Genomic DNA, 24,661 nt, shown 5'->3' with positions numbered 1-24,661 from the left:
AAACTTTGTAGGTGTGGCAAGTCTCCTTTAGTTGAAGCAGTAAGGTCACCCTGACTTCACCCCAGATTGCCATAACACTGATCGAGGACCAGAATAGGAACACAAAGGCAAATTAGCAAGAGTGTTACTGTGTGACTTTAATAAGAAAAGCCAAAAACAGAAGAGAAAATATATTAGGTGGTTTCTCTCCACTCTATTGCTAAGTCTTAAAAGCTATTCCTTGTACCAAAGCTGCTACGTAATTAGATTACAAATGCCAATCGTTCCTGCTTTAATATCAGTATGTACCACAGGGGCTGCTGGGCATGGCTGCTGTACAAATGTTATTTTATTATATAAAAACAAAATGCTGAAATGTAAGCAAAGGAATGATTCTCACCAAGTTTATGGCCTTAAGAAAATCAAAGTAAGGAGACTTAGGGAGAAAAAAAGCAATAAGTTCAGTTGTTGGCCATTTAGAAACTACAGCACAGTAAAACAGCAAGCTTACACGATATTGATCAACACTGATATCTACAGTACCCCAAATTGTTCCCCTTAACAGTTTCCACAGCAGAAGCATTTTGCCTTCAACTAAATCACTGACTGAAATACTCATTTAAAGTAACAGTTAAACTTTACAAGTAGATTACTTCTTTGTGCATCCAATTTTCTGAAAAGTCAGTGACAACTGCGCCAGGTTAGGTCAGGGGTAAACTGGGCCAGGTACTCGTCGCATAAAAATCAAGACATAAAACCTGGATGCCAGAAATACACTTAAGCGTGCTTGGCTCCATGCTACTAATCTTTGTTGTGTATCTTAAAGGGTTTCTGGCAGCCTTAACTGAACATCTGAACTCAGGTTGTCATTAACTGGTTACTCCTAAATCAGACTGATTTACTATTTATTACAGTAAAAAAGGGACAGCTTCTCTGTAACATTTACTTTGCTAGTGTTTTTGGCTCCTGTTCAAAACCAACTGAAAACACAACATAAAAAATAGAGCACAGGTCAGAAATCTTGTATATTTTCCCCTGGGAGCATGATTGTCTATTTAGTGCAGGAGGCTGATTCGTTTGTGGAGGAAATATTTCTGTATTTAGCTTTTTAAGTTCAACAATAATGTCACAAGACAAATACAGTTGGATTGAAGAAATTATGGACATGTGTGGGCAGCATAATTAAAACCAGCCTGAGTATCACAGAATAGCCTTGCTTGGTACAAGCGTTTCTTGCTTATGGAGCTGAGCCTGAAACAAAAGTGATGGTGTGGAAGGCTGAGTCTGTGGGATAACAACAAACTGTTATGGAGCTGTTGGACAAAGTCTCTGGGATACAAATGGAGAATGATCGGCCAATAAACCCTCTGTATATTATATATGGGTTTCAGCAAAGGCTTATGGGGACTTGAACTCTGTCAGTTGGTGCAGTTTGATTGCAGTACAAAGCAATTCAAAGCTTCTTCCCAACTTGCCCCTCCCTATGAAAGGAGTTCTCTTTCACATGGTGAAAGCTATACTTCTGATGCACAGACCCAAAGTCTATCTAGAGTTAAATATTTTCTCAGGCCTATTTTGGGACTATCCCTTACCATTATCCTGACTACAATAACTTCTTTGACATGTTGAGTCAAATACTCTACTCATTGAAGGAATGGTACTATGAGAAGACTCCTCACTGCAAGGGAGTGCAAAGAATTTTTCTCCAGGTAATAGGCTAAAAATAAAATAGCCGCACTTAGACATTTACAAAAAATTTCGGAAGGCCTGAAAGATGCATTACGGTATTTTTTTACACTAGAGATCCACAGCATTCTCACCAGTTCTTTAGCTGGCACACTGAAAACACCAGCAATCTAAGAGATACTCTACCGAATGACAGAACAACTACAAATGGATAAACCAGCTGGGGAAAAAACCCAAACTAACAAACCCATCAAACCACTGCTCATGAGTTGTATAGAGTCTCTAGCTCTTAAAAAGTTATAATAGCCTCCAGGCTGACAGACCAGAACACATCGTGAGATTAATGAGGTCAATAGGAGCTGCCTAGTGCTCAGCACTTTTGAAAATCAAGCCATTTAAATACCCAAATATAGGTATGGAAGTCTATCTAAAGGCTTCTTTTGGCCATTAACTGGAATTTTGCCAGGATACTGGTGCTAGGATTCCTAATCATAAAGGACTTTTAATGACCACAAATAATCAAGATGTTAGATTTAGCTTTGTTTACATGGAGAAATTGACCAGAATGGTTATTGCAGAACAAGATAGCTTGCAACATTTATTTATTCTGGAATAGGTCCCTTTGTGGATACTTTATTCTGGAATAATAGTGCTGTTTTGCAATTTAGCTTTATCTGCTTCCACAGTTCATTCTGCAATAGCCATTCTGGTCCGTGTCCCTATGCAGACAAGCCCTTACATATTTTTCCAAAGACAGCACCTCCCAGCAGCACTAAATGCCACTATTGCCAGAAAGAATAATATCACTGATTATACAAATGTCATTTTCAAACAAAACCTGAGTTTTCCCTGGTGGTCTCCAATTCAAATACTGACCAAGAGTGATCCTTAACTTGTGAGATTTGATGACATCACAGCCAGGTGGTAAGGATGCACAAAGGTCTTTTAATGTAGCTCTGGTGATTTAGTGAAGCTTTCATGGGCATTAGAGAAAGGCTGGGTCTCAGATCAAAGCACCAGGCACAGGATGTACAAGTGTCAATGGGAAGACAGACCAGTGTAATGATATAAAAAAGTGGCCTTTCAAGGGATTATTCCATAGAGGAGCCATTTTAAAAGAACAGAAGGTGAAGTACTGTAGTTTTGTTTCAGAACAAAGGGAAATTTTCCTTGCTGATCATGTGCCATCATGAACAGTTTCTAACCTTTTCCAGGACTGATGGTTGTGAGTAGGGGCTGGTGATCACTCTTCTTCTGCTTTTCTTTTTGAGAAATCAGTTCAAGTTCCTTTTTCTCCAAGAGTTTGCTGGATGGGTAGAACAGGCCAATTGTCTGGGTTCCTTTGTCTTTTCTTTCTGTTGCATTGAACCTTGACTTTGGTAATGCCCAAATGACAAAAGTAATAATAAAAGTGTAATTATAGTTATATAACTTTATACAAGAAAAAAATCACCAACAAAAAAAAACCCAAGAAACTATTTGTAAAAAACAATCATAGAATGAAAAAGCAATCAGAGATGCAAACTGTTTAATTGAGGAATTTTAATAATGCCGAATTACAGTTAACATTTGGAAAAAATGCCACCCTCATATATCATTAATACTGAGAAAAACCCATTTAACCTATTTCGTGTATGCAGAGATTGACTTATATTCTGATAGCAGCTGTGCTTCCTATGTATTATGGTCCTCTCTTAAAACATCATTTTAAATCCATGCAGTATATGCATTAATCAAAGAAAACCTTAAATAAGCCACATATAATTTGTGAGTGATTCTGTCAGAATCAGATAAAATACTTAAAGAGCATATACTTTAAGACGAGATTGCTTCTCATTTTGCTGTATGTAGTAAGTTTAAGGATCAGTAAATATCCACAGCAAACAATTCCCTCCGTGAATGTATGCAACCTCTTATTCTGTTCACAGAATATCTGCAGCAGAATATGGTATCCTCAGATGGAAGAAGTCACTGGAGTTACGCCAAATTGCACCAATTGAGGATACTAGTCTCCCTACTATGATCTCAGTCTCATCTGTGATGTTGTATGACTTACCTCAGAAAACACAAAGGTATCTCCAGCACCCCCTAGCATACTATTCTGAGACCCCAGTCTTGATGGAGGCTCAATATAAACACCACAAGATCCACAGAATCTTGCATACGGATGGTTGCTTGCACCACATTTAAAACAACTAAAGAAGCTTGGAGGAGGACCTGGCTGAAAAGTACAATGAAACTATTGTTACCATAGGAGCACATAAATATGTACCACTCTGGAGATCTATCTTCTTGTACTCCCAGAAATAAAGTTACCCATTAAACCAAGGAGCATGAATTTAAAAAAACCTAGAATAGTAGCGATTATAATGGTTGGACTGATGACCTTGATTGCAAGTTTTATACCAGGCTTATATCCTGTCAAAAGCCAAACCAAATGTACAACTCATCATAATCAACTGAGGCAGAGTGAGGCCGTGCACAGGTAAGGCTTTGCAGATGGAATCAGCAGCTACATAGTTTAACTTCCAGGCCCACCAACCTTAAAAGTATTAATATCAAATGCACTTTTAAAATATTTCTCACCCCTTGGAAACCCCGTTATCAGTACTGTGGAGCTCTGGAATGTCTAAGCATCTCAGTTAATATTCTATGACGTGTACTCCTCCCCAGTCCCTCCTATGAAGACCCATGATTTCACTGGCATATATATTTATATATAGCAGAGTTTGTAATTTTTTGTGTGTCCCTAGAAGATACAGTTTGAACTTCCCCATACTGGTAGAGGTGAATCTAGCATAAGAAGTTACAGTAATAAATAGAAATAGGATTGCAGAAATACATAACAAGGGGCTGTCTTTTCACAGACTATTTAAGTAAAAGCTCTTTTGGGCAAGGGATAGGGTGAAATTCTAGCCCTATGGAAAGCAATGGTAGTTTGGACACTCTGACTTTAAGGGATCACAATTTCATCCCACGCCTTTAATTTCTCTTTGCAGAGCTTTGCACATCTATAGCGCTTTATATAGGAATTAATTAATAACAATATAAAAACATGTCCCAAGCCACAAGATTCCTGGGAATGGAGCTATGGAATTGCTGCAGGTCATAGATGAGTAAAGCCAGGCTGTCAACACACATGCCAAATGCCAATGCAACAGAAAGAGAAAATCCTTTTTACAGATGCCCAAGCCTAAGAGCATACCTTGGCTCCACACCAGTCACAGAAACGTGCACCACAGTGGTTATCTCGGCCGCATTTTGAGCAGGATATTGTTCTCCCTAGACGACTAGATAAAGGTGGAGGTGCATCTCCGCTGAGTGCAGGCTTATAAAGCAAAACAGGAATTTTATAGGCCACAGTAAAAGAAAACCAAATGGGAAATAAGGTAAGCACAAAGACAAGCCAATCTGAAAGCACCAGGCAATGTTCAGTCGAAGGGAATGTTCAGTCTAAACTAAAGCAATGCTGTCAGCAGTGAATTAACATTGGGTTTACTCTGATCTAATGTGAAATTTTCTCAGTTAAAGCACACAATAAAATATGTTTTTCAATTTGTTGTGTGTAACTTTCCACTATTCATTCTCTGAGAAATCTGACCACAAGCTCTTACTTCCTAACACTTCTTGCTCTTTTTAATGGTGCAATTATTTACCTAGAAGCAGGAAGCCGTAAGCAAAACTGAAAATTAAAAGTGAGGCTGTGCTGAAAAAATTATTCTACCATAAAAAATGTGGCCAGTATTTTTCATGTTCGTTTAAAAAATTCATATGACTTAAAATGTCAGGGTAAGTGGAGGACCAGGGAGGATTAGATCATGCGCTTCCAATTTATTTTGATTTTTCATTTTCTGTAGCTTTTTCTTTGCCAGTAAGTCTGCTCCCCAGTGTAACCCTACTATAATGAACCAATGATTAAACAAAATTCTTATGGGTAAACAGATTGCCAATTTAAGCTTCCAAGTAACAGTTAAGTACAAAAATATCTGAAACTTCACAACTCCTTTTGCAATGGATTTCTATGTAGTTTATTTTCTTTGGACCTCAGCATAACTGATAACTAATGAAGTCTGAGGCCAGAACAGCTTCAAAAACCAGAGCCACAGTTGCTGGACAGGGAGCACAACAGCAGTTTAGAAAGGGGACTGTAGCACTAGTGGCTTTAATTTCTCAGTAAACGAGCAGTAGAATTTTGTCTGTTTTTAAATCTATTTTACATTTGAAGGATGATCTCTACCAGATCACACCAATGTTAAGGGAAACCATGTTTAAACTACTTGGTAGTATTTCTGTGGACCCTTTTTTTTCCCCACTTATTACACGGTCTCTGACTGCCCTGATTCAACAAAACACTTGTACACGTGCTCATCTTTTAGCAAGTGATTAAATACCATCCACATTCAGCAACGCACGTAAGCATATGCTTAATTTTAAGGTTGTGAGTAGTTCTACTGAACTTTTAAGACTACAGGATTTTACAGGAAATCTATTCTATATATATATATATCCTAGTAGTTTTAGCTATGATCTACCCAAGTTGTCTCAGTGACCCGTAGGTAATGAGATCCAAATTATTACTGTCTTCTCCCATCTCTGTGTCTCTCCCTGCTTCAAGAAAGGAAATCTCTCCTTGAGCACCTAGAAGAGATTTTGCCTGAGGGATAGAAATAAAAAATTACTCCACTGAGCCAAAACAACACAACTGAACTGGAAGATGATACAGTGATCTTAGTGGGAAAATTAACTGTTGTTTCTCTCCCTTCTGTACAGTCACTGTCAAAAACAGGCATAACAGTTGTATGTTTGGGCATGCAGGAAATGGAGATAACAAAAATAATTAAAAAGTCATTATAAGGCAAATTTTAAATCAATATGAATTCTCTTTCCTGCTGCAATTACCTATCAATGCTGTCAAGATTCATAGTTCTTGACTGCAATTTAAAAGAGAACAACACAGAAGCCTCACTAAATTCAGGGCACTATGAGTAAAGACCATCACTTTTAACACACATTTTCAAAGCACCTTTTGGTAGAGAAAGCACCTGTGGTTCCCAGAGGAGAAATAAAAATGCATATGATGCGATTTCCAAGTACAGTAAAACCTCGAAACACAACATTTTGAATAATACTTAACTCACACTAACGTGAGTTAAGCACCACTCAAAATCCCACTGCCCCTGGCCCTGGCTCAACGCCCCTGTCCCCACACAGCTCCGGTTCAACCCTGCCCCACGGCCCCAGTTCAAATCCCTTGCAGCCTGGCTCACCACCTGTCCGAGGCTTTGGTTCCACCCCCCTGGAGCTGGTTCAGCCCCTGCCGTTCAACCCCCCCATGTGCGACTCTGGCTCACCATCCAATCACAGCTCTGGCTCACCACCTCCACGCGTGGCTCTGGCTTAACCCCCCCGCCCTGGCTCAACCCCCACCACCCCAGTTCAAACCACCCACACGTGGCTCCAGCTCCTCCCCCCACCCCAGTTCAACCCCCCTGCCCAAGCTCAACCCCACTGTGCATGGCTCTGGCTCACCCCCCACCCCAGTTCAACCCCCCGGCCCTGGTTCAAACCACCCACGTGCGGCTCTGGCTCACTCCTCCCACTCACGTGTGGCTCCGTCTCAGCTCTACCCCTCCTGCACCTCTGCAGCCCTAACCCAGGCTTAGCCCACCTGCCCCTGTCCCATGGCCCCAGCCCACTGCCAGGCTTAACCCTCCCCATCTGCCCCCGCCAGCCCCAGGACTTATCTTTCAAAAGTAGCTCCCGGTGCTCCTGCTATTTCCTCGGCTGCAGAACGTGCATTCTGCTGTGGAAAAAAATCTGCTCTCCGACTTACACGAAATTCAAGTTACGTGAAGATATATGGGAATTCAACCCTTGTGCAATTCGAGTGACTTACTGTATCTTATGGAGCTTGGAGCATGCTGTTTCAAGGGGTGAGCTACTAGGTGCTTGAATTCTACCCTAGGCACTGCAGAAGAAAGCACAGCCCCAGCACAAGACCAGATGTGGCCCCATGTCTTCCAGAAAAAGAAAATTAAGTTCATTCACAGATACTGCTTAACCAAATGTGACTGTTCTGTGTGCAAAACCTTACCGTTTGTGCATCTGGCAGTCTGCTTTCACAAGTCACACAGTGTTTTATGTGAATAGGGTTTCCTGTGCCACATGTCCGACAGATTACCTTGCCCTGTAAAATACAGAAAAAGCAGGATGATCACTGGATAATTTTGAATTGTAACCAACTAGAAGGTAAGGTGCAACTATCTGCTGAACAGGGATTTGAGCTTGCAGATGGATGAACTTCAAGTGTGCACAGCAGAGTGTTCAAATAACTTCTGTACTACGGGGTTTATTAAACTTTGCCCAGCTGCCATGCTGATCTGCAGCTGGTGACAGTTCTGTGGAATTAACCAATTGGCTTACTTGTACACATTGCTCCTTGTGGACAGTTATTGTTTGCAAGGAAAAACGGAAGAAAAACACATATAACTCTTGGGGTCTCTTCCTGGAGAGAGCTTACTCGCCAGCCTTGCTTTTTGCTACAGGGGGTGAGTTTTCAACTGTCATTTTTGTCTGCAAAGATGACCGCTCCCTCTGCCAGTGAAGGTCCTTATTTCACAGACAATCCCAACTTCCATTATTCCTCTTTCAGCAGCTCCCTTGCAATATCCTCCCTTCTCCAGAAAAGCCTCCCCAGCCCATCACACCCCACAATAACAAGTTAGCTGGAAACCACCAGCTGAGACTGCATTCTCTATTCCCCACCATACATTCCACAGGACCTCATCCCAGACGTGTCTCCCCCTTACTCCATCTCCAGTAAATGTTCTAGATGGGCCATAATCAGTAATATTTCACAATCAAAAGAGATAAATAGAACTGTGAGGATAGATTTATTAGAGCTACGATAGCTATGAGTAAGGTACAAAATGCCCAGACAGATCAAATTAACATACGCCACACTGTGCAGAAGAATCGCCCCCCTACTTCAATCAAACAGATACTACTGACACAGTGTGCTCTCTACAACATGCCTTGTCATGCTACTGTGGTCTACTTTTAAAGGCAGCTACTGCTCAGTAAACCCTTTAAATCCCACTAACTAAAAGTCTTTGCAATGTAGTGAGCCAAAGCCAATGGAATCAAAAGATCTGAAACAAAGTCATCTATAGGAAACATACAAACCTCTAGGTCATTTACTTCTTGGTTACATTTATTGTTAGTTACCTTTAAGCAGATGCTGGCCTGAGGCTGCAGCTGTGGAGCAATGGGGGCCTCACATACAATACAAGTGGGGGTGTTCATTGGCACCATAGTTCTGCATTCTACACATAGTCCCATCTGTACCAAAGACAACAGGATGTTTCTTTACAATGGAAAATTACAGTACCTGAAAAGTTAATAGAGTTTTCAATATTATCACTTAAAGGATAAAGCAGCAGGCACAGGGGCCTGATATTTTTATATATCTACATGTTGAGTTAGGAAGCACCTCTCCTACATATTATTCCTGATACAAACTATATGATGTTGTCATTACTAGGGGTTTACAAGCCAGATCCTGCAATTCTTACTCTTTAGTCAGGAAAAAAGTCCCATGCTAATTCCAAAGTAGGACATTTACTTGAGCAAAGGTCTCAACCTTAAGTCATAATGCCCCACAGCAGACTTGCTCCTTCCCTCCAAGTTCTGGTTCAGGGAATATAAAGGGAAGTACACATTGCAGCACATGGAGCGGTACAATGACTTATCTATGGCAATTCACATTGCAGGAAAGTGGAACGAAATTAAGAACATAAGAACGACCATACTGAGTCAGACCGATGATCTAGCTACCTCAGAATCCTGTCTTCCAACAGTGGCTAATGCCAGGTGCCCCAGCGGGAACAACCAGTACAGGAAACCAGCGAACGATTCATCCCCTGTTGCCCATTCCCAACTTCTAGCAATTGCTTCCCAAAGACCTAAAACCTTGACTATGCTCTGAGTAGATAACTCTTGGTCTATGCTTGGAGTAGTGCTCGTGGTAGTGTTGGGGAAGGATTCCTTCCCCTAACATCATTGTGCCTCAGTCAAGAAGCTTTACAGCCATTATTATGGATGCAACAGTAACAGAGTGGGGAAAAGGAGGAGGAAGGGAAGGAAAAGCAGGAACCTTAGACCTCATCCTCACTTAAGCCTTGGCCTGCCCCATCCCAAAGCTGTAGTCTACATTGCACAGGTGTACACCTGTCTATGGATTCTTCAGGAGAAAGAAAAAGAATTTTCCCTGCAGGCTGTAGAGTACTATTCTGCAGCAGTTATTGCTTCTTTAAAGTTCCAGGAGACCAGGAAGATGATATGTGCCCTATGGCCTCTCACGCATGGAGAATAACAGTAGTATCTGCATACTTCCACACATCAGCTGCCCTTGCCATGCCCATAAATTTTCCATGAGGCTAGTAGAAGTGCAACCTGGACCAGAATGGACCTGCAACGCACTCACTAGACAAGGAACATTTAAGTTCCAATGGGCCCAGAACTTTCTACAGCCATGCAATATATGGGATAAAATTTTCCCCAATATGCTTAATAACCACCGTATAATACGCAGTGAATATTGAGAATTTTCATGAATCATAGGCGTCAAAAGGAATTATTCCCATTAGACAAGTGCTTTGCTAAATGGTGGGTTCTGAGCTACTTCGGGTGGAAGCTGAATCTTCCTATATGAGTGTACAGCACCTAACACAAAGTCTTGATCAAGTCCTCTAGCACAACTACAGTACAAATCATAAAGATAGCTATTGTAAGTTTAGCTGCAGGGGAAGAGAGACAAAACAGACTGGTAACCAGTGCAGGTACTCTTTTTCAGAGTCTATTAAACTAAAAATACAAAAACAAAGGACAAATTGGCACAAGATACGATTTGCTTAAAAATAGATCCATGAGTGGAAATTTGTAACCTCATTTGTCAGACCATTTATACACATTGGAGCTAAATTTTTTCACCCCTCAAAGTAGTGGTTTCATTGGAACTGATGATGTTTAACAGTGCCATTAAGTAGCAGAGAGGTAGCCGTATTAGACTATTCTCCAACAAAACAAAACAGCAGAAATGTAGCACTTTAAAGACTAACACAGTGATTTATTTGGTGATAAGCTCTCGTGGATCTGACAAAGTGGGTCTGTCCCATGAAAGCTCATCACCAAATAAATCATTTTATTAGTCTTTAAAGTTCCTGGACCAAACATTGCCAAAGTTACCTCACTGAAGCATTTAAATGGACAGGTGATCACAGACAAAGAATGTACATGTCTAGATGGGTGGAACACTACTCAAGTCTTTATTCCCACGAGCATAAAATACAACCTGAATTTGACAACCTCATCCCAACTTTTCTGGAAACGTCTAAGCTAGATGAAGTGCCTACGGAGGAGGAATTCTCTCAAGCTCTTGATGCTCTCTCCAATGGAAAAGCACCAGGAAATGACAGAATTCCAGTTGAAGTCCTGAAGGCAAACAAGGCTGTGCTCTTCCCCTTCTCCTGTGATTTACTCCTAAAATGTTGGAGAGCAGGTGATGTCCTACATGACATGACTAATGCAAACCTCATCACTCTCTAGAAAAACAAAGGTGACAAGGCTGACTGCAACAACTACAGAGGCATCTTGTTACTGAGCATCCCAGGCAGAGCATTTGCCCATGTCATTCTCAAATGCCAGCAAAAACTTGCAGATTGAGTCTATCCAGAAACACAATGTGGCTTCAGGGCTGGCAGGTCAACAATGGACATGATTTTCTCACTTTGATAACTACAGGAAAAATGAAGAGAACAAGAAAAGCTGTTATTCACAGCATTTGTGGACTTAACAAAGGCATTTGACACAGTCAGTAGATCAGGACTATACAGAGTATTAACCAAGATTGGCTGCCCACTGACCCTACTCAAGCTCATAAACATTCTTTCATGAAAACACGAAAGCAACAGTGCAATATGACGGAGCTACACTGGAACCACTTGCAATGAACAGTGAGTCAAATAAGGGCATGTTCTTGCCCCTACCCTCTTTGGCATATTCTTCTCAGTTCTACTAAATTGCACATTTCAAAACTCACACAGCGATGTATTTCTCCACACAAGATTAGATGGCTCTCTCTACAACCTGGCAAGACTCAAGGCCAAACTAAAGTCAAGGAAGTCCTCATAAGGGAGCTCCTCTTCACGGATGATGCAGCTCTCATCGATCATAATGAAGACAGAGTACAGTCACTGATGGATTCTCTATCCAGAGCCTGCAAGTTGTTTTCCCTTGACATAAGCCTGACGAAAACAGTTGTATTCACTCAAGGTATATGTCAGTGACCCAATGTCATTCTGGATAACAGTCCATTAGATGTGGTTCAGCAGTTCTGTTACCTTGGATCTACTGTCACAGCAAACCTATCCATGGATGAAAAAACTGAACATCAGAATCGGGAAGGTAGCTACGATTTTTGGCAGACTTACGAAACGAGCACGGAATAATCCTAAAATGACAGTGAAAACAAAGATACTAATCTACCAGGCATGTGTATTGAGTATCCTGCTATATGGTTCTGAGGCATGGACCAGCTACTCAATCCAGGAGAAAAAACTGAACAGCTTCCATCTTCGCTGCCTCTGCAGAATTATGAATATCAACTGGCAAGATAAGCTTTCAAATGCAGATATCCTGTTAAGATCTGGCATACCCAGCCTCATAGCGATCCTCAACAGCAGAAAACTACAATGGCTTGATCATGTGAGAAGAATGGCTGATGAACATCTTCCCAAAAATATTCTCTTCAGAGAACTGCCATGTGGCTTGAGAATAAGAGGAAAACCAAAGCTAGGATTCAAGTATACATACAAAAATGCCATGAAAAAATTCATCATTGATCCAAAATCCTGGGAATCTACATCATCAGATTGAAATACCTGCCGAGGACTGCTACAACAGGGCACACATCCTTCGATAGTATATGTGCAAGCCACGCAAAAGAGCTTCATCTTAGAAGGAAATACTCTCAGGCTCAAGAATTTGGAAATAGACTGACATGCGGTTATCGCCATCGACTGTGCAAATCCAATATTGGATGGATAAGCCACAAGAGAAGCTGCAGACTCAAACACTTCCCATAGGTCCTCAACACTGCTTCTAACCATCATTTCTCGAAACGAAAAGGGGCCATATTATATTAGTGCCATTAAATCCAAAATAACTCTGCCATTCAAAAACAAGTCAATTCACATTCTCCTCCAGATACCCATCTCAGCTGATTAAATAAACAGGCTATTTTTGTTCTGCAGGCCTAGTGTTTGTTTACTAATAACAGATGAAAACAACTCTAGCATGAGTATTGTACGGACATGTGAGACAGTGTTTGATGGAGACTACTCTCATTTGTTTCAAATGATCTCGCTCTGATCATATGTGATCTCTGAGATTACAGAGGGTGGGTTCTCATTAGAAAATAGCTGCTTCTTTTCTGTATCTGTCATTCAGCATTACCCTATTTTGAATATTTTTAGGAGAATGGGACAAGTGATTTGTTTGTTTATTTTGATACATGAAATCTTAACACAGTAGAATCAATTTTACCCTTGCACTTGTAACCCCAGACACACTGAGACCACTGAAGAGAGAGTGATGTCTGCTCTACAGCCTGAGACAAGAGTCAGCTAGCTTTTAGCTTATGCAGTAGAGGAACATGGCTTTAGCCCTAAGGTCTCAGGTTCAATCCCTCCTGCCAATGACCAGAGTCCATTGCCCTTGCACAATTATGGCTATAATTTTCCATAGATAAATCATCAAGGGCCCTAAAGTTTTTTTCTAACACAGCCCCGGCCTACATCTCTACTCTCCTCCCCTAGTAAAGCCCCCATACGTCCTCACACCTTTGTCTTTGCACTTTTTTCCTATGCTTTCCCAAATGCTTGATGTGATGGGTCAGGACCCTCTTTGGTGCTGTCACACGATGTGCTGAGACCCCATGGAGCCCGTTTTCCTGCCAGCTTGTGCTCTCAGTACCCTGTCTTGTTGAGTCAGACACACCAACTTGCTGCAACACAGAAACAGGATCTGGCCCAGGCCCCCAGAGCTGCAGCCCCTGACTGAAAAGAACACCTCAAGATATCTGTCTCTAGCACTCAGATACCCAGACCCTCTAGGAGCTGAACCATAGATAAACCTGTTTTATGCTGTACAGTATAAGTCAGTGATGGGTAACCACAAACAGTGAGTGGGCTGCATGAGTGACCCTCCATCTCAGCAGGGCTCCACCTGCAGCTTGCAGACATTCTATCTGCCCCCTCCACCCTGTGCTTTCACACACTGGGCCACTAGATTGATTGGCACTATGTCTCTGCTCCTCCCCAGTCCTCCCCAAGCCTGAACGGCCGCAAAAGGCTGATTCACAGCATTTCAGATCAGAGGGGGTGGAGGAGAGGAGACGAGCGCAAATCAGGTAATTTGCAGGGCTCCAAAAGCACTCAGAGAAAGGGAGGGAGGTGGAGGAGTAGGAAGTACAGGGGTCCCATGCCCCAGTATGTGAGAGGTGTGTGGGGATGGGAGGCAGATAGGTGGAGCCCAGTGGGCCGCAGGTTGCCCACTAACCACATAAATAGGTTCATGAAATTTGCCCTCTTTCTTGATATAAAGAAAGATATGCACAAACTAAATGCCTCCCCCTACATGTAGCAATATTTTACATTGGGTTTATTAATTATTGCTTAATTTATTGACACTGGATTTAGTAATGTGTGAGGTAACAGATCTCCCTGCATTACAAGGACAATTTGCCCACCTTTGATATTCGCAGACATCCCACTTAACTGACAATTCAATGAGGTTTATTTCTCTTTCCCCTCTCCTCCTTCCTCCCTATTCAGCAGACTCCTCAGTTTTTGGGTTTTTTGGCCTTTTCCTCTCAGTAACACTACAGATTTGAAGAAGTGGGACTTTCCCATGAAAGCTCAATGCTAATAAACAATCTTGTTAGTCTTTAAAGTGCTTTTGTTTTGTGAGGATACAGACTGACATGGCTACCTCTCTGAGACTGTTTAATCAATTAGGCCTAGGGAATTAAAGAGAAGAGATCCTGATGAGCAGATCTGATTAGGGCTGAGGAGTTAATGAGCTAATTAGCACATTGTTAAGGAGACTGGATAAAAGGGCACAGGAAGGAAGCAGAGGAAAAAAAAACAAGCAAGATTTGTTTTCTGGGAGGATGAAAACAACTTCTACCCTATGTAACAGACTGGATAACATAAAATACTGGGACTATAGTCATAAATAAATTATATGGTGGTATTACATGGGAAAAATCTGAGCAATTTATGCAAAGCAACGATTGTGGGAGCAGTGGCTGCCTCAAGTGAGAAATAATGGAAACATACACGCTGAGTCTATCAAAAGCAAAATATTCATTTTCAACTGCAACAAGTTCAACATTAACTATAGTTGGAGCGCACATCATTAGTAATAGTTAGATTTTGACATTGATGCAGTATAATTAAAATTTAAGTGGTTCCATTTTAAAAACTGCTTTTTAATTACAGGTTGGACCTCCCTGATTTGACTTAGGACCTCACCAGTGTCAAACGAGGGGATGTTTCTGACCTGAGCTCCTTCAGGGGGCGGAAGACAACCCCCTGGCACTGGCAGGATAGGAGAACCGCATTCTTGACAGAAGCGAGCAAAGGGATCAGATGGGCGAGGAGCTAAGCAATGTGCACACCTAGAAATAACAGCAAACTAGTTGAACATGTTCTCAGTCTGTGCTGCTAAATACTATACCCCTCTGCAGTGAGATCAAAGGGCCTAGCCTGGTGAGCACTTACTCATACTCACTAGAATACTCCTGGTAAAATGCTCACCAGCTTGAGTAAGGACTGCATACTATAATTTGCAAACCCAGTTCCACTTCCTCCCCAACCCAGGGATGTCAAATCATTAATTAAATGTATATCCCTCTATAAAAAGTCACTACCAGTAAGATACAATAATATTAAACAAAAACATGACAACAACAACAACAATCTGCTTTTATTAACCAGCGTCCACACTTTCATTCCTCATTTTAGTTTACTTTAACAGCATTGCCACTTCAATTGTTAAAGCAATTTCTGTGTGATTCCCCCACTAGAAACACCACAAAAAACAAAAACAGAAAAACAAAAACAAAAAGAAACCCAACACATCTTACTTGAGGAAGTCTGTTTCCCTCTGGATTCTCAAAGTCTGGGTGCTTGTTAGACTCTTCCTGCTAAATACTGCAGAACTCATTAACTGAAATAAAGATGGCTCTTTAAGGTAGTGAAATATGCAGTGTAAAATATTAATTGGATTATAAATGACTTATTACCATGGCCTGATCTATGCTAAAAAGCTAAACTGGCGTAACTACTTTGTCCCTGGATGCAAAAAAATACATCCCTGACCAATGTTGCTAACCCAACCTAACTCACAGAACAGACAGCTATATCAGTAGAAGAAAGTTGTCAACACAGCTAACTTCATTTGGGGAGGTTATATTCTGCAACTGACAGAAGAAACCCTTTCTGTTAGTAAGACTGTGTGTGCACCTTGTATGGCTATGCCAGTATAGTCTCCAAGTACATTTACAGGGAACAGATTATACCAGCATAGCTATCCCAGCATAACTCCAACATGTAGACGCAGCCTAGATCAATGGATTTTTTTTTCTACTCAGTGTAGGAGTATCACCTTCCTTTATCAAGTTAGATATGTTGATGAAGACATTTTTCCATTGGTTTAGCTGAGTTTGAACTGGAGTATAGCAGAGCTTTGTCTATGAGGAGTGAGGCTTTTTTCACACACCCGGCCAATGTAGCTATGCCCACCTAACTTTTCAGTGTAGAACAAACGTTGATCTACACAGAAAAGTTAGGTTGATCCAGCGACATCCCCATACGAAGGCTTATTGTTCAATTAAAACTCACTGCAAGTCAGAGGCTTCAGGCAAGGACTGCTAAATCCGTAAATTTCATTAGTGAGCCCCATTAAGGACCCCCAGTAAATGTGAGTTTTACTATTTACTTCAATGATAGCAGGATCAGATCATAAATGTTAACAATTTCATTTGTATTTAACAGACAGAAACTACTACTACTGCAGGTCTGGCAAACACCAATGAGGTAAAAGGAAAGTCAGAGTCCAGTCAATCAATAATTTGCTCTGCTTCATCAGTCTTTAATGATGGCTGAGTTCTGCTTTGGGCATTCCTGGAATTGTATTACAGGTCTGTCACCACCAGCTTGCTTAAATGAGCATGCTATAAAATAAGCAGAGAAGGCTATGTCTACACTAGCTAAAAACTTCAAAATGGCCATGCAAATGGCCATTTCGAAGTTTACCAATGAAGCGCTGAAATACATATTCAGCGCCTCATTAGCATGAGGGCGGCCGCAGCACTTCAAAATTGATGCGACTCACCGCCGCACGGCTCATCCAGACGGGGCTCCTTTTCTAAAGGACCCCGCTTACTTCGAAGTCCCCTTATTCCCATCTGCTCATAGGAATAAGGGGACTTCGAAGTAGGCAGGATCCTTTCGAAAAGGAGCCCCATCTGGACGAGCCACGCAGAGGCGAGCCGCGTCAATTTCGAAGTGCCGCGGCCACCCGCTTGCTAATGAGGTGCTGAATATGTATTTCAGCGCTTCATTAGTAAACTTTGAAATGGCCACTTGCATGGCCATTTCGAAGTTTTTGGCTAGTGTAGACATAGCCAAAGTGATCTAGATGGAAGAAGGAAGGAGGATGATTACAAAAGCTTCAAACACTTTCAAATGTTTATGGTTCAGTTCTCATACAGTCCTGCATGGCCATGCAGGACAGTAAAGGGATCTCAGGCTGCCCTGCAGGGTTCACCAATCATAAATCCAGACTTGGGGGAAGGAACAGCAATGCCCATCAACCCGACTCTGCCTCCTGCAAGTTAATGCACAAGGGGTGGGGTCGCCCTCAGCCTGCACTCTTTCTATACTGGCCAACAGCCATGTTAATTCTGGAAAGTGGCCAACCTAATAAACATCTCCTGCCTTCACCCAGGTGCAAAGCAGGAGCTCTGGAAGAACTGCAATTCAGAGCGCTGTCTCTGATTCCAACTGTTTTCTAGATCTAGTCCATCACACAGGGCTGGGAGAAAACTTTTAGTCTAGCCCTTATTGTTTCCCCCAATAACCATTGAATTTACCTGGGATTGGTGTGTTGGTGGTGCTACAACTGACTTTTGTCTATAATCTGGAGTTTCCAGATGACCACTCAAGAACTGAGCCCCTTTTGAAGACTTGTGGACACTTCTTCTCTCCGCCTCCAAGTCTAAAATTACAGCCAAATTTCACCCTGTCATTTCTCTATCAGGCACTTCAATAAAACATGGGATTTGGTTAGCATTTTACCCAGACCACACTCTGATATGGAAGAACAGTTCTAGCCATTTGAGAAACAGTTTTCGGAGAGCGGACATCTATCCTATGTTCCTCACTAAAGGAACATTTTCCCCCCCAATTTAAGATTTTCTCCTTTCCAAAAAAGCTGCATCCAAACACAAGTTAGTGAGTGATGGCTAACAGGATCTTACGGGCTTATGTAGGCCCAAATATCAGAACCATGGAATAATCAACTTTATAGCATGTATAAAATCCCAGGTTTTCTTTATTGTCCTGTGGCATAATCCTGCAAGTATGAATCCACAGAGGAGGTATGTTCTTTATGATATCAGGAATTATCTGTACTTTCCTAACAGAAAAAACGTACCTACCAATTGCTTTCAGAGGAGCCAAGTTAACTTTGGATTCAGTGCAGTCATACCTTGAAACTCTTGGGCTGTATCATTACTGTTGGATTTGCTTTCCACATTCACTCCTTTCTTTTTAATTTTTGTGACAGGCCGTCCATCTTCCAGCTCCTACGAACACAAATATTACTTGTCCTTATTCTCATGTGCTGTCAAGGCTGCTCTCTATTCTGACACTCCAAGTTCAGATAGTGTGGGCCTGCAAGAGACCTTAAAAATAACTTTCCTCTACAGGCTTCTGCTTACAAGCTTCCCAAGGTCACAAATTCCCTGGCCCTGGGAGGTAGCTACCACCACCCTAGTGAGAAAACCCCCGTTTAGAACCCTGTAAGACACACTTGGGATGTCTCTCTGTGGGGTAACCACAAGCTCTTAGCCCCACCTCACCCTTTTAGGAAAGAGCTTGGAAACAAGAGGAAAAGATAATAAACTGCAACAATAAATGAAAAAAAAAACCCACCTGCAATCTCTGCTAACCCTGACCTTTCAGTCTCAGGCATGCGTATACACAGGAATCAAATCATTGCCTTAAAAAAAGATGATTTATTAACAAAACAAAAAGACATACGTGACAAAGCACACTTGGTTGCATGATGTTACAGAGCAACTACAAAAAAAGGTAGATTAAAAGCACAGTGAATTACTTTCCCGGAGTCGGTTTAAAAGTTACAGTATACAGGGGGATTACATCAACCAGCCGGAGAAGTCCCACACCAAGCCCAAAATAAACAAATAATCTGATCAAGTCTGACTAAACATATCTGCATTCTCAGATTTCTTTCGAGGCCTAGATATTTACTGAAATCCTCCAAACCTGGTTCAGTCTTAAACGATTTCTGTGTCTCTCCTTGGGCCACGCAAAAGATTCTCTCAGCAGGTAACTGCTTCATTTCAGAAATCCCCCTTCTCTCTTCCCACTGGCTCACCTGGCTCCTTGCCAACACAGAACCTACTGTCTCTGGGTTTAACCCTTTGCAGGCATTCATTCATAGAACCATAGAATCACAGAACACTAGGACTGGAAGGGACCTCGAGAGGCCATCGAGTCCAGTCCCCTGCCCCAATGGCAGGACCAAGTACTATCTAAACCATCCCTGATAGACATCTATCTAACCTGTTCTTAAATATCTCCAGCGATGGAGATTCCACAACCTCCCTTGGCAATTTATTCCACTGTTTGACCGCCCTGACGGTTAGGAACTTTTTCCTAATGTCCAACCTAAACCTCCCTTGCTGCACTTGAAGCCCGTTGCCTCTTGTTCTATCCTCAGAGGCCAAGAAGAACAAATTTTCTCCTTCCTCCTTATGACTCCCTTTTAGATACCTGAAAACAGCTATCATGTCACCCCTCAATCTTCTCTTTTCCAAACTAAACCAGCCCAGTTCTTTCAGCCTTTCTTTATAGGTCACATTCTCTAGACCTTTAATCATTCTTGTCGCTCTTTTCTGGACCATCTCTAGTTTCTCCACATCTTTTTTGAAGTGCGGTGCCCAGAAACATGCAAAGTCTTTAGAACACTGAATTCAAACACATACCCATGCTCAGTTTAACAATCATCTGCCTCAGTTACAATTGTTTAATTTCCTCTGGTTTCCAGGACAAAAATAGTATTCCTCTCTAGCATGTCTAAAACATAGGTGCTAAAATGATCATGCTTCCCCTTAATTCAGATCATTTTGTCCCCCCACTCAAGTCTCTCCAACTTCCCTTTTTTCCTATCATACTAAGTTCAAACTTTTTGGTCTCACCTTCAAGGCCTTGCATGACTCCACCGCACCCTACTTTACATCCCATTTCCTTTAGTTTCATCCTTTAGGCCCCTTCATTTTGCTAATCATAGCAGCAGCTTCACCATCCCACTTATTTCCTTCTCCACTGCCTCCAGTGTCTAATTCTGCCCAGCATACCTAATATCCACGCTGTAAAGCCCTCTCAGTCTCAGTGTCTCCTGTCCTTACCCTGCTCTTCATTAAAATCTCTCCTAAAGATTCACTGATTTCACAAGGCCCATAAACGCTCGCCCCCATTCTTCAAGTATCTTCTCCAGTTCAACAAGTTGTGAGAGAGGGATAGACAAGAAAAAAAATAAAAATGTCAACATTTAATGCCCTCCTCTGCCTTTTATATCAAAATCTTTTCACGGCAGGGACTTAATTTGTGTCTTGTACAGCCCTGAGCAATGAGCAAGTAGCAGTCAGTAGACCCTTGGAATGGGGTGTAGAGGGTCCAGCAGGAACAATCACTGTTTTTGCAGTATTGTTCCCTCATTACTCTGATCACAAGAAAACTCTCCTAAAGGGTCTTAGAGGCGTTCAGGTTGGTGAGTTAAGAAAGGAAAAGTGTGGAAGGAGGAAGGCTATCACCTCATCACTCTCACAGTATAAAATTCTTCCTACCCAATGGACATTTGTACTCTGTGGAGATAGTAGGTGCAGTGCAAGGGCAATAGCAGTGCCAGGATGTTGCACATGTTGGTCATGGCACACAAGGGGGACCAAATTTCTTTTGCACATTTTTCCTTTGCTCACCCATACACCAGGGCACAACCAAGCCCTGAATAAGAATTTCAATATTTGGCTATTTTTGGACTTTTCATTTTCAGATGGTTTATTTTTCTGATGAGATCAGAACAATCCCTGAGAAGCGTTGAAGTGTTACTTCTAAAGAAGTCTCTGTACAAACCTTTCAGTTAAACACAACAATGCCAGAGCAGGATGAATGGCAAATGTTGTAAGTTACCAGCAGCTGAAACAAAACCGTTTTAGCATAATGTGAGGAGCTCATAAGTACAGGAGATATATCACAATATTTTGATTGGCTGTCCCAATAAAGAAGGAACCATTTGAATGTCTATAGATTTTAATATCAGAAAAGATTGAGGTGAGAATGAGAAAGATGGGCAGATAAAGAGATAAAAATAATGAAACTCTACAGCTACCTAGATTTTTTTCTCTCTAGAACACAGAACAAAATGTTATGCTCAAACAGGGATGTACGATTGTAGTAACTTGCCTGGTTGGAAAGGTCTTTCAGAAAACTCTCATCATTATCTTCATCAGCAAACAGTACGTTTGGTGGCTCAACGTCAACCAGGAATACCTTGGTTACAATGGCACTCTCCCTGAAGTCTCTGAAAGTTAATAATCAAAAGGCTACATAAAGCCATAGCAAAAAATTACCTGTATTACTGGAAAGGAAATCAGTGATGAAAATGGGTCTTTTCTTGAAACTTCTCCCACTAGCCGGATTACTATTTCAGCAAGTTGCCATGGCCCCTTCAAAATTCCAATCAATTGGTGCTTTGTAAAAAACATGGAAATTCTATGTATGAAGAAAAATTATCAGTTACGATGATGGAAATATGGATAAGTTTAATATTTTTTTCCCTGTCACACAGGATATTCCTGAAATACCTTAATCTGTGTCTTTCTTCTGTCCTAATTGCTGTACAACTCAATTGTGCTGGGAGAAGGTGATATGTTCCTTGCACTATACATAATGGTACATGGAATGGGGGACTTACCTCCAATCTGACCATATTTAGCTTGCCATTGTGTACCATTTACGATACGTCATCGGTGACATTTGATATCAAAGAAATATACTGTCTATGCCTGTTTCCTAAAGGGTGTTCTGCAGAACCCCAGGGTTCCGCAAAGTAAAAATAAGGGTTCTGCAAGAAAATTCCATTACAATAACATTTTATAATTTAAAAAATAACATTTAAGCATTTATTAATTCTATTAAAACAATTGTCGTTTGTGTTTGCCACAATAAGTGTCCCTGTGCAATGCCAGCTTAGCCAGAGAGTGGGGATGAGCCATCAGTCAGTGGTTTGTTCACTTGTTAGGGGTTCTGCAAAATTCTTTTGAGTTTAAAAGGGTTCCATGGCCAAAAAAAATTTGGAAACACTGGTCTATGCCATTCATTTAGCATGGGATGAATGAGCTTAGAGCTTGTATTTTTCACAACCACAATAAAGAATAGTGTGGCCTGGTCAGGGATACGAAGAACTATGTATAAGCTTTGATTCTACAAGCCCTTGCACAGGGAATACAGGGTAGCTTCATTCCAAGGCAAATATGACCAAAGACAACATATAATTACCCGTAAGAGAAAACCATAGCCACAGTCCTTCAGATGAAGCAGAAGTCTCCATCCCCTTGGAAATGAGAGAGGGCCAAGAGTGACCACCTGTGATGTGATTAGGTTTAATAAACTTGTGCCACTAGTCAAGAAACCTGTAGACCATGCGAAAGCACCAAGTTTCCTGTTTCTCATTGTCCTACTCATCCCATTTTACCTTGCTTTTATATATGCAATGCTGCACCTAAGCCCTGGGGATCAAGTCCTCATTGTTGGTTCAATATATGCAAAGTGTACTACTTGAAAGTCAGTGCACATTTTTATTAATTTACTATATATCTGTGAATCACTGGATACATTGACATCACATTGATATTCCTGGTAGTTTTAACTGTCAACCTAAAAGACAGGGAAGAGTACTACTGTCTTCTAACGAGTGTAACTAGTAAGAGAGCTGTTGGTGTCCTAAAAGCCATATAGGTGGCTTCTAAGAGCCACATAGTCAGTACTCTCCATTCCTCCCAGTCAAACAAGCATGGTAATGACAGGTCAAGGCAGAAGACTGAGAAGAGGGAGTTTTGACACTGCTCGCACACCCCATGTATGCTGTATGACAGAACATTGTAACATTGTCATATCGTGTGCTTGATTTTTTTATATAATAAGACAGTATAATCTAGGAACAACCACAGAACAACTAAACTCTAACTCTTGCTCTGCTATTAACTTGGTATGGTTTTGGGCAAAGCTCTGAGGAGAGCAGTACAAGGGACCAGAAAGACAGGCCCCTTGCTCCTATGTTTATTCCCCATCTGTAGAATGGAAAGAACAATATGTGCTTACCTAACGGTGTCATGGTGAGAGTACGTTAGTTTCTATAGAATAGTGAAGTCATCAGTTATTGTTATTATAATAACTTACTTTGATGGTAAAAATGTGTTCATTATTATTATGTCTTTCTCTTATGCATTTGTAGCACACCTAGTGTAATTGGTCCCTGATCCACGGTTGGAGCCATAGGCACGACTGCAATATATGTAATAATAATAAATGTTCTGGCATAGAAGCTACTCATGTCTGTACACCGGAATACATGAATATTAATTAGATTGTAAGTCCTTTGGAGTAGGGGTTGCTTTTTTGTTCTGTGTTTGCACAGCACCTATCTCAATGGGATGGGTCTTGGCTCACGACTGGAAGACCCAGGCACCACAAATAAATAAATAAATACACAGACAGACAGTTGCTACTTACTTGGTGACTGCCAAAGCTTTTACTGTTATTTTCCCACCAGGTAATGTAATAGGTTCCTTGTACTTAAAGGTGTTATGTTCAGAGCCAGGTTTTCTAAAGAGTTCAGGTTTACTTCCATCTAAAGTGTAATACATAGTGACATCAGGGGTATCTGAAAGGCATGTTGAATAAGATAACTGCCAAAAGTGTAGGAGTGTTGAGCAAAAATAAGCCCCAGTCCTGCAAATGCTTACACATACGTTCGATTTACTCACATGAGCAAAATTAAGCTGAGTAAGGGATTGCAAATTATGGTGATAATGTGTGTTTTGGGGTTTTTTTCCTCTCTCTTTCTCTTCTCAAAAAATTTGATGACAAAATATTCACCATTTCGTTACAGACCATTTATCTTCTCACAAAACAGTGCAAAATGTGAAAATATGCACAAGTTCTACATGTTGTATTTTCTGATGCAAAAACAAACATAGGTGAAAAGTAAAAGTTGGAATTTTAAGACTAAAGTTCTTGCCAGCAGATCAGACCTTTTGAGTGAAACTGACCCATGCTATTTTCAATTACCTGTTTCGCAATATTAAAACAAAATGGAAAAAATCATCACATTCTAAGGTTTTCATATTTCATTGTGAATATGGAGCAGACAAGTGGGACAGCTAAACAAAGCCCTGATTCTGCAAATACTAACACAATTGAGTTATGTTGCACACAAGCAGTCCAATTAGTTTCAACAGGACTAGTCACATTAAATCTAAGCACATGTATGTTTGCAGAACCAAGATCTAAAAGGTTAATTTATGCCAGATACTTTTGAAAATGGGTACTCATCAAAATCACAA

At 41.1% G+C, this 24,661-nt stretch overlaps 1 protein-coding gene across 1 annotated transcript in view; it reads right to left on the bottom strand.

The window, feature by feature from the left end:
- The window catches only part of DZANK1 (double zinc ribbon and ankyrin repeat domains 1), a 37,956-nt gene that overhangs the window by 13,090 nt on the left and 205 nt on the right, over nucleotides 1-24,661 (bottom strand). The window contains exons 2-12 of the mRNA XM_074989308.1: nucleotides 23,829-23,979; nucleotides 21,501-21,618; nucleotides 18,502-18,598; nucleotides 17,885-18,009; nucleotides 15,875-15,957; nucleotides 15,289-15,406; nucleotides 8,893-9,006; nucleotides 7,760-7,852; nucleotides 4,871-4,993; nucleotides 3,722-3,886; nucleotides 2,871-3,039 (exon numbers count right to left, since the gene is read on the bottom strand). Of these exons, the coding sequence (XP_074845409.1) occupies nucleotides 2,871-3,039; nucleotides 3,722-3,886; nucleotides 4,871-4,993; nucleotides 7,760-7,852; nucleotides 8,893-9,006; nucleotides 15,289-15,406; nucleotides 15,875-15,957; nucleotides 17,885-18,009; nucleotides 18,502-18,598; nucleotides 21,501-21,618; nucleotides 23,829-23,979 (1,356 nt within the window). The remainder of the gene's footprint in view (nucleotides 1-2,870; nucleotides 3,040-3,721; nucleotides 3,887-4,870; nucleotides 4,994-7,759; nucleotides 7,853-8,892; nucleotides 9,007-15,288; nucleotides 15,407-15,874; nucleotides 15,958-17,884; nucleotides 18,010-18,501; nucleotides 18,599-21,500; nucleotides 21,619-23,828; nucleotides 23,980-24,661) is intronic.

The sequence above is a fragment of the Carettochelys insculpta genome, chromosome 3 (assembly GCF_033958435.1).
Source record: "Carettochelys insculpta isolate YL-2023 chromosome 3, ASM3395843v1, whole genome shotgun sequence".
NCBI lineage: Eukaryota > Metazoa > Chordata > Testudines > Carettochelyidae > Carettochelys > Carettochelys insculpta.
The sequence above is the reverse complement of the archived record's forward strand: the minus strand, read 5'-3'. Positions and strand labels throughout refer to the sequence as shown.